Source organism: Miniopterus natalensis, chromosome 1 (genome assembly GCF_054644295.1).
Source record: "Miniopterus natalensis isolate mMinNat1 chromosome 1, mMinNat1.hap1, whole genome shotgun sequence".
In the NCBI taxonomy this organism is placed as follows: domain Eukaryota; kingdom Metazoa; phylum Chordata; class Mammalia; order Chiroptera; family Miniopteridae; genus Miniopterus; species Miniopterus natalensis.
In genome coordinates, this window is record NC_142081.1 from 52435679 (window position 1) to 52451183 (window position 15505).

The following is a 15505-nucleotide window of genomic DNA, read 5'->3' on the forward strand; positions in this document are numbered from 1 at the left end:
AAACAAAAATTAAAGCTCTCCATAAAAAGATGAAATTTCCTTCTAAAAAGTTTTTCAAAAAAATGGCTCAAAGTTACCACTCCACAGATGGATTACATAAAGACAAAAGAACCAGAGCAGAAGACCCAAGACATATTTTACAACTCTTCCACTATTCCTTCTACTACTATAGGCCAGATCTTTTTCACTGGCTGGAAAAATGTGGACAAAGCTATGCCTGCACTCAACAATGCCATCCTTAAAATTTTACCTTTAAAAATCATGTATTTCATTTTTGGCACACGATTAAATGTCTTTTATGTTTAGTTTACTGTTTTAATGATCAATCTGCTAATACGTTAGACCTATACTATATAACATTTTAATGTATTTTCACTTATGTTCTGCAATGATTTAAAGTTTTTATCTTGAAATGCAATAATTTAGTTTTACTGGTTTTTAAAGACAGAATTACATGAAAGAGTGGTGGTGTCATTTTGCTCTGTTACTGCAAACACTAAGGTGAACTAGAGTGTCTCATCATTTCTGCTTTATTTCCCTGAAGATATCCTAAAATCTTCCTTGATTATGCATCCTTAGCAGGCAGTACAACAAAGTGACTCAGAATAAAGGACTTAGAATTCCTTCATCTAAACTACTTAAACAGGTAGAAAAAGTTGTGCTCTTTACCGTTTCAGATGCACTAAAAGCACAGGTGGCAATTTCCAGATTTCTATCTTTTTTAGAGAATCCCTCCGAGCTCTGCAATGACTGCAGTAAAACCTGTTGTTATCTGTGAGTTTTTCTTCTTTGGAAAATAACCTAAGGCAATCCTGGAGGGCAAAAAATAGCAGTAGATACTCATTAATTCATTTCTTCAACACAGTATCATTGAACATCTATTCGGTAAGTTACTCTGCCTGGCATGAAGGACACAACAGTAAACTAGAACAGTTCCTGCCCTCATAGTTCATGATCTGGTGAGGAGTGAAGAGGAGAGAGCCTAACCTGACGACAGTGTAGCGAGGGCTGCTGTGGTCACAGGAAGAAGTACTGCACCTCCTGAGCGCACACACATCTACCTACATGGGAGCTTGGGGAACTCCTACTGGAAGAAATGACATCCTCAAGGAAGCTAACTCTAGAGATCAATAAACGATCTAAATCACATTGCTGTTGTGTGGAAAACAGGATATTTATTTGATATCCCTATGTAAAGCAAGTTCTTACAAAGAATTTAGACCTAAACTAAAATCAACACATAATTTTCCAAATTAACTTTAAAAACTTCTTCAGAATACAAACTTTAAAAAAAACTATCAGCTCTAAAAGAATATTTAATAAGAAAATCTTTTAAAAATAAAACTTTTTTTGAGAAAATTTTTTTCTAATCTACATAAGCCTAATTAAAACAATTTGTGAGTTTTACCTATAAAATGTTTGTGGGGGTAAGAAACAGAAATTGCTGGAGAATATCTCTATATGCATATAAACAGCATTTTTATTCAACAAAGCCTTTTCTCTCAAACATAAACTTACCTGTAATGTACATTTACTAGTGGACGCTAGTGGCAGAGACAAGTACATGAAGGCCTCAAATGTCCTAGACTTTTTGTGACAGGTGAGGCACTGTACTGTGGATTTGAACTGACCCTGGAAAAGTGCAACAATAATGGATTCATTGAGCTGCTTGTGTTTCTGCCAAGCACGTTCTGCTGCTCTGAAGTCATCAAGATTATCATTATTTTCTTCTTTATGTCGCTTCCGGTTATCAGCCTGGAAATAAGATTATTTAAACTCTATTAATATCTCAAAGTAAGCATTAAAAAATAAAATGAAAGAATATAGTAAATACATTTTGCAGATTTAGAAATACTGGATTCTTTTCATAAAGGAGTTCAAATCTCATTAAGTACTATAAAAAATTCTAAAAAAATTCAAGCCAGAAAACTCTCCCGAAAAACCAAAAACCCACTGTATCAAAAGGGTTCGACTTGCTGAAACTATTTAATAAATTTTTATTTAAAATGCTCAGAAGTTTGGTTTTAAAAAAAGAAGACATGGTACATGTAGCTGGGAGTTGGGGCTACAACCAGACAGATGTTCTTTTGTTGTCCTAGTCTCAGGGACGAACTCTTTCTATACACGCACATTCATATTCTCTCACACACACAATATACATATACACACACACTATATATGTATGTATATGTGTGTATATATATGTATATAGGGTGTCCCCAAAATAATGTATACATAAACTTTGAATAATTATAAAGGCAGTGTTTATTAAAAGTTCATTTTCAAAATTAAGCTATCAGCTGTTAAAGTGTGTATACATTTTTGGGGGATACCCTGTATACAGAAGACAGTTTGGTGCTAAAAAGAAGCCATGGTATTTAAACAGATTGGTCATTTATGTAGAGATAAATGCTTCAGTAACAATCTTCACATGAGTCATTTGTGGTTACATGAAGTAGTTCTTGTTTTAGAAAAAAGTAAGAATATAATAGTATATACAGAACATAAATACATATAACATGCAATAATATAGAGTATATAAATGTAATAAGGGTGTTCAGGCTGTCTGTAGCTAACCTTTTATAAAATCATGTTTATAATTTTCCTTTTACATACACGTAGGTCACAAACACAGTATGTCTAACAACTATTTTAACATCTATAAATTTCTCACAATAATACAACCCGATAACAGTTTAGTGAGTAAATACAAATTGTATATACTTCTTTTCAAATACTAGAGCTACCAGATGAATGTGTTTTATAGTTCCATGCCTTAGTACAAAGTCACTAGACCTGAACAAACTAGCACTTAACAATCACCAACTATAATTTTTGAAAACTATTTTAAAATATGTTTTTATTGCTTTGAAGGAGAGGAAGAAAAAGAAACATCAATGGGCTGCCTCCTGCACGCCCCCTACTGGGGATCGAGCCCGAAACCGGGGCATGTGCCCTGACCAGAAATCGAATTGTGACCTCCTGGGGCATGGGATGAGGCTCACTAATTGAGCCACACTGGCTGGGAAATCACCAACTATAATTTTAAATTGCTATAAAAATGATTACAGTGTTGCAAACCTAAAGAGCCTTTGCAACTTAGAAAAATAAAAATTCTTACTTTATTTAGATCTTCATGGAGACCGTCCATCAGGAACAGAAGCAGTTCTTGTGAATCTTGCTGGCTGTATCCTGCAAACTGGTCATTGATCTTCCCAATGGTGATTTTAAAGTCTTTTGGACTGATATACCTGTACTGTCCTGTCCACAGTGCTTTCATGATTATGCCAAATTCTTCCGCCACTTCACCTTTATGCCCCAACAAATTTGACCTTGGCAAATAAAGTTACAAAAAAGCAATAAAGTCAAGGTACAGTGGGATCTTGATGTCAACATTAAGCTATTAACAAACTATGACCCTACACTAAAATACTATTCACAGGTTTATTACCAAATACCCATCTATTCTTACTTTGATTATACCCCTCCAACTGGCTTCGTTTTGGCTGCCAGCCCTGCACTGCCTCTCCTTCCTCATCAACAGGTTCCAGTTTATGGCCTTGAGGTTCTTGCCTCTGGCACTGCTCCTTTCCTGTCTGTCCTTTACTTATCAGAGGAGGCTTTTCTCTACATTTTTCTAAAAAGTAAAGGTATTTTCCCCTTTCCTAATCTGACTTCTCTGGAAGGAGTTGGGTAAGGTTACATTACTCTTTTAATATTATATTGCAAAAAGTAAGAAATTTCTTTACCTGTTAATGTCTTCCTGATAACAGTTTCGGTTGAAATAATCAGCCAAATGTGGAGCATTACATAGGCACTGCAGTATTGAGTTCATGTAACAAGTATTTCCTAAATTACGAAGTCCAGTGAGAGCTGGTCCAGATCCTCCAAACACAGGATTGAGGTTCCGAATCTGAGATGCAGAAAGCCTTGTGATCTCAGCTTTAGGGTAGCACATTGGTCTGAGGAAGAAAAAGCATACAAGATGTCTTAGAATGAACAGCAAGTGAAGATAAGGTTTAAATTACAAATGGCAACAAACCCCAGCATGTGTACCATAGTACACGGTAATCTTGTAAAGTGTTAACAAGTTAGCTCATAAGGTACTAGGTCTTTGAGAACATTTACCATCTAGGCGATACATATTCTGTGAGCCTCCCATGAAATAAATACCTTTAACCTTTTGTGGGTCCAGGGTTCTTACAGACATCCTGAGATAGATTCTCTGGCTTCTCATGAACAGGTAGAGTCTTCTAGTAAAGAAGGATCTTTCAAAAACTCCTTTAAAATGATCCTGGGAAGTTTAGTATTACCAAATGTAGAACTCAACAGAATGCCAAGAAAGGAATCACATACACACACATGCACACAGATGAGCAAAAGTAGGCTTACAGTTGTTCATATGGAAAATAAAATAATAATAAAGAATAAACGCTGTGTTTCATGTACTCACAACTGTAGCCTACTTTCTCCACCCTGTATATTACTGTGGAGTAGAACAACGGAGGGAAAGGTTATTTGGGTACTATTCCCTAAAGTTGAGAGCTGTGCAGACAAATATGGTAACCATTAGCCAGGGGTGCCTATTTAAATTAAAAAAACCCAAAAATACAAAACATTTCTATCATCATAGATATAGAAAATTTATATCAACATGCATACTGGACAGCACTGGACTAGCGAGTATCTCCAAGATACTGTTATTTAGGATACAGTATTTGATTTATATGTGGAACTTCTAGAACTACTATAGCATTAAGGAAACTCTTAACTGGTAGGTCTCTTATTATTGATCCTAATCAATACTTCCACCTGGAAAGGAATACTGAGAACACAATGAACTATTTCAATTGCTTTTCTTTACATGTGCTCAGATGTTGGCACTCATATACTCTTTCTCTGTTCAGTATATATAAAAATACATAAAGTGCATATGTAATAGTCTTTAAAACTGTCCAATTAACAAACTTTATTAAGAATGATGATGTAAGAAGGAATTAAATCTCACCAGTTTTAATGGTGAGCCCTAAAATCTGTAACTAGATATACAGATTTAAGAAGAAAAGTCTCCAAGTAAGTCCCCAATTGGCAGGGTAAGTTCTCACGGGGAAAATATATCAACTACATTTTTGGGAAGTATTACCAAAGGGACCAAAAAGATAGACAGTTGGAATTCCTTAGCAATTAAGAGGCATATATTATGAACAGGAAAACAAAGCTATTTATTTATACTTCCATCTATTCCCCTCCCCCAAAGGCTAAATATTAGAAGTGGTAAGTGGGCCTAAATTTTATCTCCTCACAACCCTATCAATCATAAGCCAGGAACATCAGAGTATTCAAAAGGGTATAAAGCCAGGAACATATCTAATGAGATGCTGTTTGGGGACACTTACAAGAACCTATGGATCACTATTTGAATACAGAATAGCAGAAATGCAATGAAGGAAAAGGGAAGAGAGTAAACACAAGGACCTGACACCCAGCAGAACGCTTGTTATTTTAATACTATGTAAGTTTGCTCCCATATTACTGGCTGACTTAAAAAAGAGTTTAGAATTTGAGAGCTGCAACAAGGCAAACTCAACAAGCGCATAAATTATAGTCCTTCTAGGTAGCCTATAGCATGGTGTTTAAAATGTAAATGTAACCCTGGCTGGTTCAGTGGTTAGTGTGTCAGCCCGTGGACCAAAGGGTCTCGGGTTTGAGCCCTGGTCAAGGGCACGTACCTTGATTGCAGGTTCCCTGCCCCCAGTTGGGGGGTGCCTGCAGGAGGCAACCAATCAGTGTGTCTCTCAGGTTAATGCTTCTCTCTCTCCCCCTCCCTCTTCCTCTCTCCCTTCCATTCTTTCCAGAAATCAATGGAAAAAATATCCTCTGGTAAGGATAAAAATATATATGTGTGTGTGTGTGTATATGTATAATAATGTATATACCTTTATATCTACATTAATACTTAACGATAGTCTTCTCTGACATATTTTAGTTAGCACTTGGGAGAAAAACCAAGGACATTTTAATCTAGTAATTTCCTTTTCCCTCTATGGTAAATAACAACAGCTGGTATGGCCATCCACAGAAATTTCTGACTCCCTGACATAAATAAGCTAGTAGTTTTCAATATAGCAGATTATTCTAGCTTTAGGAGTTAGGATAAACTTACTTGTTTTCCCGATTAACTGCTGGAGTTACTGTTGGCTTTCTCTTCTCTTCCTCTTGGATGGCCTGGGTTATATCTGGGGAGGAGTAGGAGCGCTTCAGTTTGGACGGCTCCCTATCCTGCTCAGCAGGAACCTGTGGCTTGACTTTATGTGTTGGAGGAGTAGAAGGAGGTGCAGATGAAGGAGCCATTTCCGGTGGATACATATGAACAGAGTTGGTAGGTGAATGATAATAACGAAAAGTTCCAGTGATTGGGTCAAGAAACTTAATTGGAAAGGAAAAAACAAACAAAAAACAGGTCAAAAAACAGTGACCACTACATGAACAAAAAAATCATTCAAAAGTATTCCACTGCTAAATTTGCTTTTGGATTAAAATAATTTGAATAAAGTGGTGATACTTCTATAATCAAACTTCCAAAAAAACTTTAGGTTTTAAAGTAATACCTTATTTCTAAACAACAAATGTCAGGAATGTTCATATATTATAGTGAGCATCTTAGATTGGATACTCAGAAATCTAACCCTGCTGTAATTAGGGAGATGAGCTAGATCCTCTATAATAAACAGAATTGAATACATTACAGAAGACGTACATTAGAATAAACAAAAAAACCTTTTTTTAAAGAATACAATGACCATGTTATTTATTTTTGAGCTAATTCTGAGTTTTACCTTGGCCCAGCCTGAAGGCAGTCCTGGTACGATCCTCCCCATCTCTTCACTTCGTGCTCTTGTCAAAGGCTCTCGAGACTAGTTTATTTAAAAAAGAAAAAGAAAATCTGATGTTTCAATTAAAATTTGTCATATACAAACTTAAGCTACTTGTACCAGAGAACCAAAAAGCCTTACGTTGGCTACCCTTTCCATATATACATATATATATGTGTGTGTGTGTGTGTATATATACACACACACACACATATATATCAATCAGTTGCCTCCTGAATGCACCCAGACCAGAGATTGAACCCGCAACCCAGGTATGTGCCTGTACTGGGAATCAGACCAGTGACCCCTCAGTGCATGGGACAATGCTCAACCAAGTGAATAATTGTTTCACAACTCTGAACTGAAATCACTGAACTGTACACTAAACTTGATGAATGTTATGGTATGCATACTAAAATAAAGCTCTTTTTTAAAAAAAACAAAGGCAAAGATGTCTCATAAAAGGCCTAAATATTTAAAAAATTGTGATGAAATATAAAATTTACCATCTTAACCATATTTAAGTGTACCGTTAAGTGGTATAAGTATATTCACACTGTAGCATAACCAATCTCCAGAACTCTCTTCATCTTGCAAAACTGAAACTCCACCCATTTAAACAAGTGCCCACTCCCCCCATCCCCGGATCTCTGACAATCACCACTCTAATTCCTATCTCCATGAATTTGACTATTCTAGGTACCTATATAAATGGAACCATAGTTTGTCCTTTAGTGACTGGCTTTTTAACTTAGCATAATGTCAAGATTTATCTATATTGTAGCATATGTCAGAATTTCCTTCCTTTTTAAGGCTGAGTAATATTCCAATACCACATTTGTTTATACATTTATCTGTTGATGAATACTTGGGTTGCTTCCATCTTTTAAATACTGTGAATAATACTGCTATGAAAATGGATGTATAAATATCTCTCTGAGGCCCCGCTTTCAAGTCTTTTGGGTATATATCCAAAAATAGAGTTGCTGGATTATATAGTAAGGCCTAAGGTATTTTTTAAGTTCATGAAATGAATAGAATATACTGATATACTTTAAGTAGAAAGACAGCATATAATCATGTAAAAACAAATACACATAAGCTACCAGAGGTACCAAAGATTCCCTTAAGTAGATCTTAAGATGGAGAATGAATGATAGGTTAATGATAAACACATGATATATTATAATCCATGTTTTTCTCCCACCCAAGGAACTATTACTTACTTTATTTCTTTCGGTGTCTTCTGTATTCTCTTTAAAAATTCCAGTCTTTAGAATTCCACTTTCTGGCTGTCCTTTAATCTTAACAGGCTGTAAAATTATTAAAATTTCAGAAGTGAAAAAACACTTGAATTTCCCCCCAATATACACCTATCACTAGCAAATACAAGCAAATCCATCAGACTAAAAATGTAAAAGGAGAAAAAAACTGAGGCCTCTCAAAAGTTTATGCAATTTTGTCAAAGCAGATTCTTTTAAATTAAAGGTGGTGCAGCCCATGTGGCATTTCCTAGTACTAAAGATAAAGAACTAAAAAACTCTGATGAATCGGTAGGGTAAAAACACTGATGCAAGTCAGAGTGGGCTGTGAAGCACTGATTCATAATACATGGCTAAGTACAAGATGCTGGTCATTAGTATAACTCACCAAGGCCTCTTTTGAACATTAAATAAATATACTTTTATTTAAATCTCATATGATTTTGGTTACCTTGAAAGTGGCATGTTCCCCCTCAAAACAGTAATAATAATGTATTAAAAAGAAGAGATTATAAAATTTTATACAGAGTAATAATCAAAAAATGCAAAATCCCATTTTATCTCCTCTTGGAATCTATCATAGTAGTTTCTTTTAAAAATTCACTTTAATTTTATAATTCACTTAAAAAATAACTACAGTAAAGTAAAAAGTTAAAAATGTGTTATAATTTTAATAAAATTTATTCCAGGATAAATTACATATTTTGCTTACTTTTAAAAGCATACAATGAATGAATGCAATCTTAACTTTTTTCAATATGTTTTAAGAAATATCAAACACTATATATGTGGTAATCTCAAGGATATTTAGATCTGTAGGGATATCTGGCACCTATACTAAATGACCCCATAAATATGAATGCTTTAAGTTCTTATGACTGCCTACCTCTAAGTAGCAAGATAGAAAGGAAGTCACTTTGGAATCTCACTGCATATGTGATCTTAGGCAAATTACTTAACCTCTGAGCTTCAATTTCATTTGTAAATTGAATACCTCAAGGAGAATTATCATTCTGAGGAATAAGTAAGATAATGTAGGATAAACACTGGCATATAGTAGCTACTCAATGAATAATCATAAGTTCTGATTCTCTTATGAATAAAGTATTAGTATATGGGCTTCATTTCTCTAACTTCAGGTGTTTAGAAAGGTTTTGTATGGCAGCTATATTTTTGATAGCTAAGGTTACAAGAATTTCCTGGATAAGTGAGGCATTAATATGAATTGTTAATTTTGGTATATGCCTGAACTGCTGCCAGAAAAGTTTAGAAACAATCTGCAAATATGGTATTTTACCTTCTATCAAGTCATTTTTACACTACCAAAAATGTATTTCCATTTAAATGTACATAAAAAGGGCTGTAACTACTCCTGCAATTATAGAAACTTATTTCGTATTCAAAAGGGAAAGGGACTGTTAATTGCATAACAGAGAAAAAATTTTGACCAAAAAAGTCCCCAACAGTTATGGAAATCAATTTTGGGGGATAGCCCAGGGCAGAGAAAGGCAACATTAATAGCATTATTGCCAGTAATCTTGATTACATGAAGCAACAAACAAAATGGCAGAGCTGACCAAAAAAACACAGAAAACCATTGTACACAAAAACAAATGTTAGGCCATTTAGATGTCACTGATTTTGGACATATTCTGAACAGATACAAACTCTATCATATAAATATTGGGCACCTAATTCCTCTATACAGAAAGGAAGAGCGTATTTCATTCTAGTCTTTTGATATTCATACATCGAAAAAGAATGTAGATATTCATTTCAATTACTAAAAATATGTTGCATTTCACAGACACATAGAGCAATTCCATTCCCAACCAACCAAAGGAGAGTAGGTGAGCAAATGTACATGGATAGGACAAATCTATCACCCTCTAGAAAACTACTTAGAATACCTGCCCTGTTTATGGAATGCTCCTGGTATCATCTTTTTATGTACATTTTATTTTACTTAGTTGGCAATTTATACTGTTTCTGCTTACCTTGCTTGAACTTGAGTCTCCTGCCACAGAGGCATGGGGAACATCTCCCACTGACTTTTTCTGTACCTCGGGGGTTGGACACTTTTTCCCCCTATCTTCCACAGATTTCTTGGCATCAGTAGTTTCATGTTCACTTTTACTTTGTCTTTTTACTCCTGTTATTTCTCTGCCCCTTTTTGCTGAGGTTTCTTTATCCTCTTTCTTGGCCTGTTCACTTTCTCTCTTTTCCAGTTCTTCTGCCTTTTGTTGCTTCTCTGTGATTTCATTTTCTTCAGCTTCTTGGCTCTTTCTGGCTTTCTGTTCCTGTTCTTCTCTCCTCAGTTTCTCTTTCTGTTCCTCTTGTTGTCTTTCTCGAAGTTCTCTTTCTTGTTTGTTTTTCTCCATTAAAAGAGCAGTTTCTGCATGAATACGAGCTTTTTCTTCATCTGTTAACATGGCAGTTGGAGGGGGAAGTACTGGCTTTGTGGACCGATCAGGAACAACTTTTCCATTCTGAGGAAACTGTTGCTCATGATCTGTACTTTCAGATTTTATTCTATGATCTTCAGGCAATCTGACTGCTGGTTTTTTAGTACGATCAATCTATAGCGACAAAAACAGAACAAAACACTTTTGTAAAAATCCAGGAACTCAGTTCTTGAAATCAAGTTGTGATAAAAGAACCATCACTTTGTGGAGACATCTGCCAGAATATCTATTTGTCAAGGTTTCTCATAGGGCACTGGCACTTATTCTCTCCTGATTCCACACATTCAGTACACCCTGATGTGTTCTGTATATGGAAGAGTTGATTCTCAAACATAAAACCTAGACCTGGGTATACCTAGACTTAAGTTCCATTTCCACATATTCAATTGCCTACTCATTAACTTTATGAGTATCATATATAACACAAACCTAATATGACCAAAATTAAATTCCATGATTTCCCCCACAACCATGGTTATCTCATGGCAGTAGCTCAAACTAGAAAACTGAGTCTTGTATCTTCTCCCACACCCTTCTGCAGTCTGATGATTTTCCTCCATTTGTCCCTCCATCTCCACTAGCAACAACTAAGTCCATGCCAACATTCTCTCTACATAGCTTCCAAATAGTTGCCTCATCCCTTTCTCTTGCCTCCCTTCTATTTCTCCACTTTTGGCCAGAATAATCTATGTTCTTCACCTACTTAAAAACCTATTTTAAATAGCCACTCACTGTACCCAGATTACACATAAAATCCTTACCATGGTGGTCTCACCTCTGCCTATCTCTCCAATCTTGTCTCTCACCATTCAATACACCAGCCATACATTCCTTTTTGCCCCATTTTTATTGAATGTATTGGGGTGACACTGGTTAATAAAATTATACGCTTCAGGTGTATAATTCTACAATACGTCATCTGTATATTGTATTGTATATTCACCACCCCAAGTCAAGCCTCCCTCCATCACCATCTATCCCGCCCTTTACCCTCTTCTACCTCCCCCTCACTCCCTTTCTCTCTGGAAATCACCATACTGCTGTCTGAGGGTTTTTTTTCTTTGCTTAATCCCTTCACCTTTTTCACCCAGTCCCCCAATCCCACTCCCCTGTGTCCACCCAGGCCTGTTTCTATTCTGTTAGTTTATTTTGTTCATTAGGTTCCACATATAAGTGAGATCATGTGGTACTTGTCTTCCTCTGACTGGCTTATTTCACTTAGTATAATAATCTCCAGGTCCATCTATGCTGTTGCAAATGGCAAGATTTTTTTTTCCAGCTGAGCAATACTCCATGGTGTAAATGTACCACAGCTTTTTTATCCACTCATCTGATAGGCACATGGATTGTTTCCAGATCTTGGCGATTGTAAATAATACTGCAATGAACATAGGGGTGCATATATTCTTTCGAATTAGTGTTTTAGGTTTCTTAGGATATATTCCCAGAAGTGGAAGTGCTGGGTCAAAAGGCAGTTCTATTTTTTTTTGAGGAAACTCCATACTGTTTTCTATAGTGGCTGCACCAGTCTGCATTCCTGCCAACAGTGCACTAGGTTCCCTTTTCTTCACATCCTCGCCAACACTTGTTATTTGTTGATTTATTGATGGCAGCCATTCTGACAGGTGTGAGATGATATCTCATTGTGCTTTTCATTTGCATCTCTGATGATCAGTGACATTCAGCATTTTTTCATATGTCTACTGGCCATCTGTATGTCCTCTTTGGAGAAGTGTCTATTCAGGTCCTTTGCCCATTTTTAAATTGGGTGGTTTGTCTTCCTGGTGTTGAGTTGTAGTTCTTTACATATTTTGGACCCGTATCAGATGTATCACTGGCAAATATGTTCTCCTGTGCCGTCGGTTGCCTTTCATTTTGATGGTTTCTTTTGCTGCGCAAATGCTTTTTAGTTTGATGTAGTCCCATTTGTTTATTTTTTTCCTTTGTTTCCCTTGCCTGAGATGTACTGGCAAAAAAAATTGCTACGAGAGATGTCTGAGATTTTACTGCTTATGTTTTCTTCTAGGATTTTTATGGTTTTTCTACTTAAATTTAAGTCTTTTATCCATTTTGAGTTTATTCTTGAATATGGTGTAAGTTGGTAGTCTAGATTCAGTTTTTTGCATGTACTTGTCCGATTTTCCTAACACTACTTATTGAAGAGGTTGTCTTTACTCCATTGTATGCTCTTGCCTCCTTTGTCAAATATTAATTGACCATAAAGGTGTGGGTTTATTTCTGGGCTCTCTGTTCTGTTTCGTTGATCTATATGCCTGTTCCTCAAAGATGCTATGCTCCTTCTCAACTCAAGCCTTTGTATCAGCTGTCTAGATAATTCCCACCAACATTAAATCTTGGTGTAAATATCTCTCCCTTAGAAAAGACTTTGCTGAACCTTAAAACTAGTCAAGTACCCTGATATATACCCTCCTAATACCCTATTCTTTCCCCTAAGAGTAGTTACTGGAATTCTGATTAAATAACTATAATTATTTAAAATCTTCTTCCCTCCTATAAGTTCCAGAAGGGTAGAGACTATGCTGGACACGTAATAAATATATTGCTGTGAGAATGAATAAAATATTCCTAAAACATAAGATCCTAAATATAAGTAGAGTAGTAAACTACCTAAATTCCTAATTTAATGAGTTAAATGTTTATTACCTCAATTTAACTGCATACTACCCCTACAAAAGTGTTAGAAGCAATGCTAGCATAATTTTTTCAGAGGACAGTTTACTGAAACAAAAATGAGAACTTACAAGAATAGCTGCAAGTAACAACCTGCATAGTGTTCTTATAAAATGAATTGTATGTTTTTCCACTAGAAAACAATACCATAGGAAGAAATCAGTGAAGAAAAATATCATTCCTTTGTTTCTCACTTCTCTTTTTGCCCCCTCACTTAAAAAAAAAAAAAAATCTGCCTGGCCGGGCGTGGCTCAGATGTTGAGCATCGACCTAGGATCCAGGCGATCAGGGTTCGATTCCCGGTCAGGGCACATGCCCGAGTTGTGGCCTGCAGCTGATCAATGACTCTCTCATCATTGATGTTTCTCTCTCTCTCTCTCTCTCTCTCCTTTCCTCTCTGTGAAATCAATAAAAATGTATTTAAAAAAAAAAAAAAAATCTGTTCTCCCCTCTTGTTTTCTACATTTGCGAATGAAGTGGAAGGATCACTGTGAAGATGAGGTTAACTATAGGCTGGATAGACACCAAAATAGATGTTTCCATATAAATCTTGGTAATTTAATCAATTTTTCCCTCAACTTAAAAGCATAACTATGATAGTGTTACTTTCAGGTTTAAAATTCTTTAAATGATTTCCTTGTGTCTATAGGATAAGATTCCAATCTGATCCAAGTCTCTCTTGATGACTCTTGTCCATCTTTCCAATCTTACCTACTATCCGGTCACCTTTCTCCAACGAAGAGCTGGGTCCAAGCATGTCAAAACTACTCATTGGTCCCAGAGTACACTTTGAGCCTTCAGTCATAGAATTTTCTGTTTTCCATCCTGAAACCTTACTAAACTCTTAAAGCCCAGATAAAAACTCCCGATACCCTCAGTCAGAATTTCTTTCCTTGCTCTGTGTTCCAGTGACTATTAGAACAATTATGAAATTCTGCCTTATGCTATGGCTGATGTCGTACAAGTCCCTCCTTCTAAACATGAGACACAATCCATAGCTTAATCATATGTATAAACTTTCATGTTGTGTTTCATTCAGAAAATCTTAAAATATATTGATAAACTGTGCATATCTCAAAGTCACAAAGGAACAGGGTTCAAATAACAGGGTTCAAATAACACTGAAAAAGTTGAATAACACAAACTTTAAAATTTTTCTTAAATTTACATTTTAAGTTGTTTAATCAAATACTATTTAATCTTAAGATTTAACCTGAAATGTTAAAAGATTTTAAAAACATGAATAAATGAACCACCTCATTTTATAAGTAAAAAACCCCACTAAGTTTTCTATTCATAGCTTGCTCCACAAATCAAATGTTATCCACTTCAAATGTGAAATACTGTTTTAAAACATATCTGAGGAAATGAATGCTAAAAATCTCACTGGGAAATGCATAGGGGAGAATGAGTTAACCTTTCCTTACATAAAATCTAATGAAGAGAAAAACGCTACAAATTTTTATTATAACATCTTGGTTATTTAAAAAATTTTAGATCAGTATTGTTAAAACATGCCTATTATTTATGTGCCAGATTCTAAGGAGATGGAACTAAAGCACTGTTTCAAAACCAAAATACTGACATTACATATTTATCATCTGTAAGTCAAACTATTTGGGAATCTACTATGGGTTAAATAATAATATAAAACACAAAAACAAAAAAATCAAACCAGAAAACTTGAAAGTATTGTTCAAGTTCACTATAGTATTAATATAATTTTTTATTAATATTGCCTGTAGTAAATGGCCCACCAGCTGGGTTTAAAAATCCTTCCAATTATCTATTTTAATGCTGCTATGACAACAGAACTGAACTATAATGAAAATATTTTATAGCAAAAAAGGTACCAAAACAGATTCTTCTCATTGATATTTTTCTTTCTAAAATATTAAAGGTTATGTATAAAACTTCATTTTTATTCTATATATTTAATGTAATACTAAAAGAAGAGAGACAACCCTGGCCAGTGCAGCTCAGTTGGCTGAGTACTGTCCTGTGCACCAAGAGGTCACCGGTTTGATTCTCAGTCAGGGCACATGGCCAGGTTGTGGGCTTGATCCCACCCAGTAAGGGGTGTGCAGGAGGCAGCCTATCAATGTTACCCTCTCACACAGATTGTTTCTCTCTCCTCCTTTCTCTCTAAAATCAATAACAACATTTATTAAAAAAAAAAAAAAAAAGACAATAAAGTTAAAAGAAAATCAAGAAC

At 35.4% G+C, this 15505-nt stretch overlaps 1 protein-coding gene across 5 annotated transcripts in view; it reads right to left on the reverse strand.

Moving 5' to 3' along the window:
* The window catches only part of USP8 (ubiquitin specific peptidase 8), a 53108-nt gene that overhangs the window by 1936 nt on the left and 35667 nt on the right, over positions 1 to 15505 (reverse strand). For 4 of the 5 annotated variants that reach the window (XM_087821466.1, XM_016210150.2, XM_087821467.1 and 1 more), the window contains 8 exons: positions 10132 to 10713; positions 8099 to 8185; positions 6837 to 6914; positions 6164 to 6426; positions 3750 to 3962; positions 3122 to 3332; positions 1519 to 1755; positions 670 to 812 (listed from right to left, as the gene is read on the reverse strand). In XM_087821466.1, coding sequence (XP_087677592.1) covers positions 670 to 812; positions 1519 to 1755; positions 3122 to 3332; positions 3750 to 3962; positions 6164 to 6426; positions 6837 to 6914; positions 8099 to 8185; positions 10132 to 10713 — 1814 coding nt within the window. The remainder of the gene's footprint in view (positions 1 to 669; positions 813 to 1518; positions 1756 to 3121; positions 3333 to 3749; positions 3963 to 6163; positions 6427 to 6836; positions 6915 to 8098; positions 8186 to 10131; positions 10714 to 15505) is intronic. The other variant, XM_087821469.1, reaches the window with a different exon arrangement.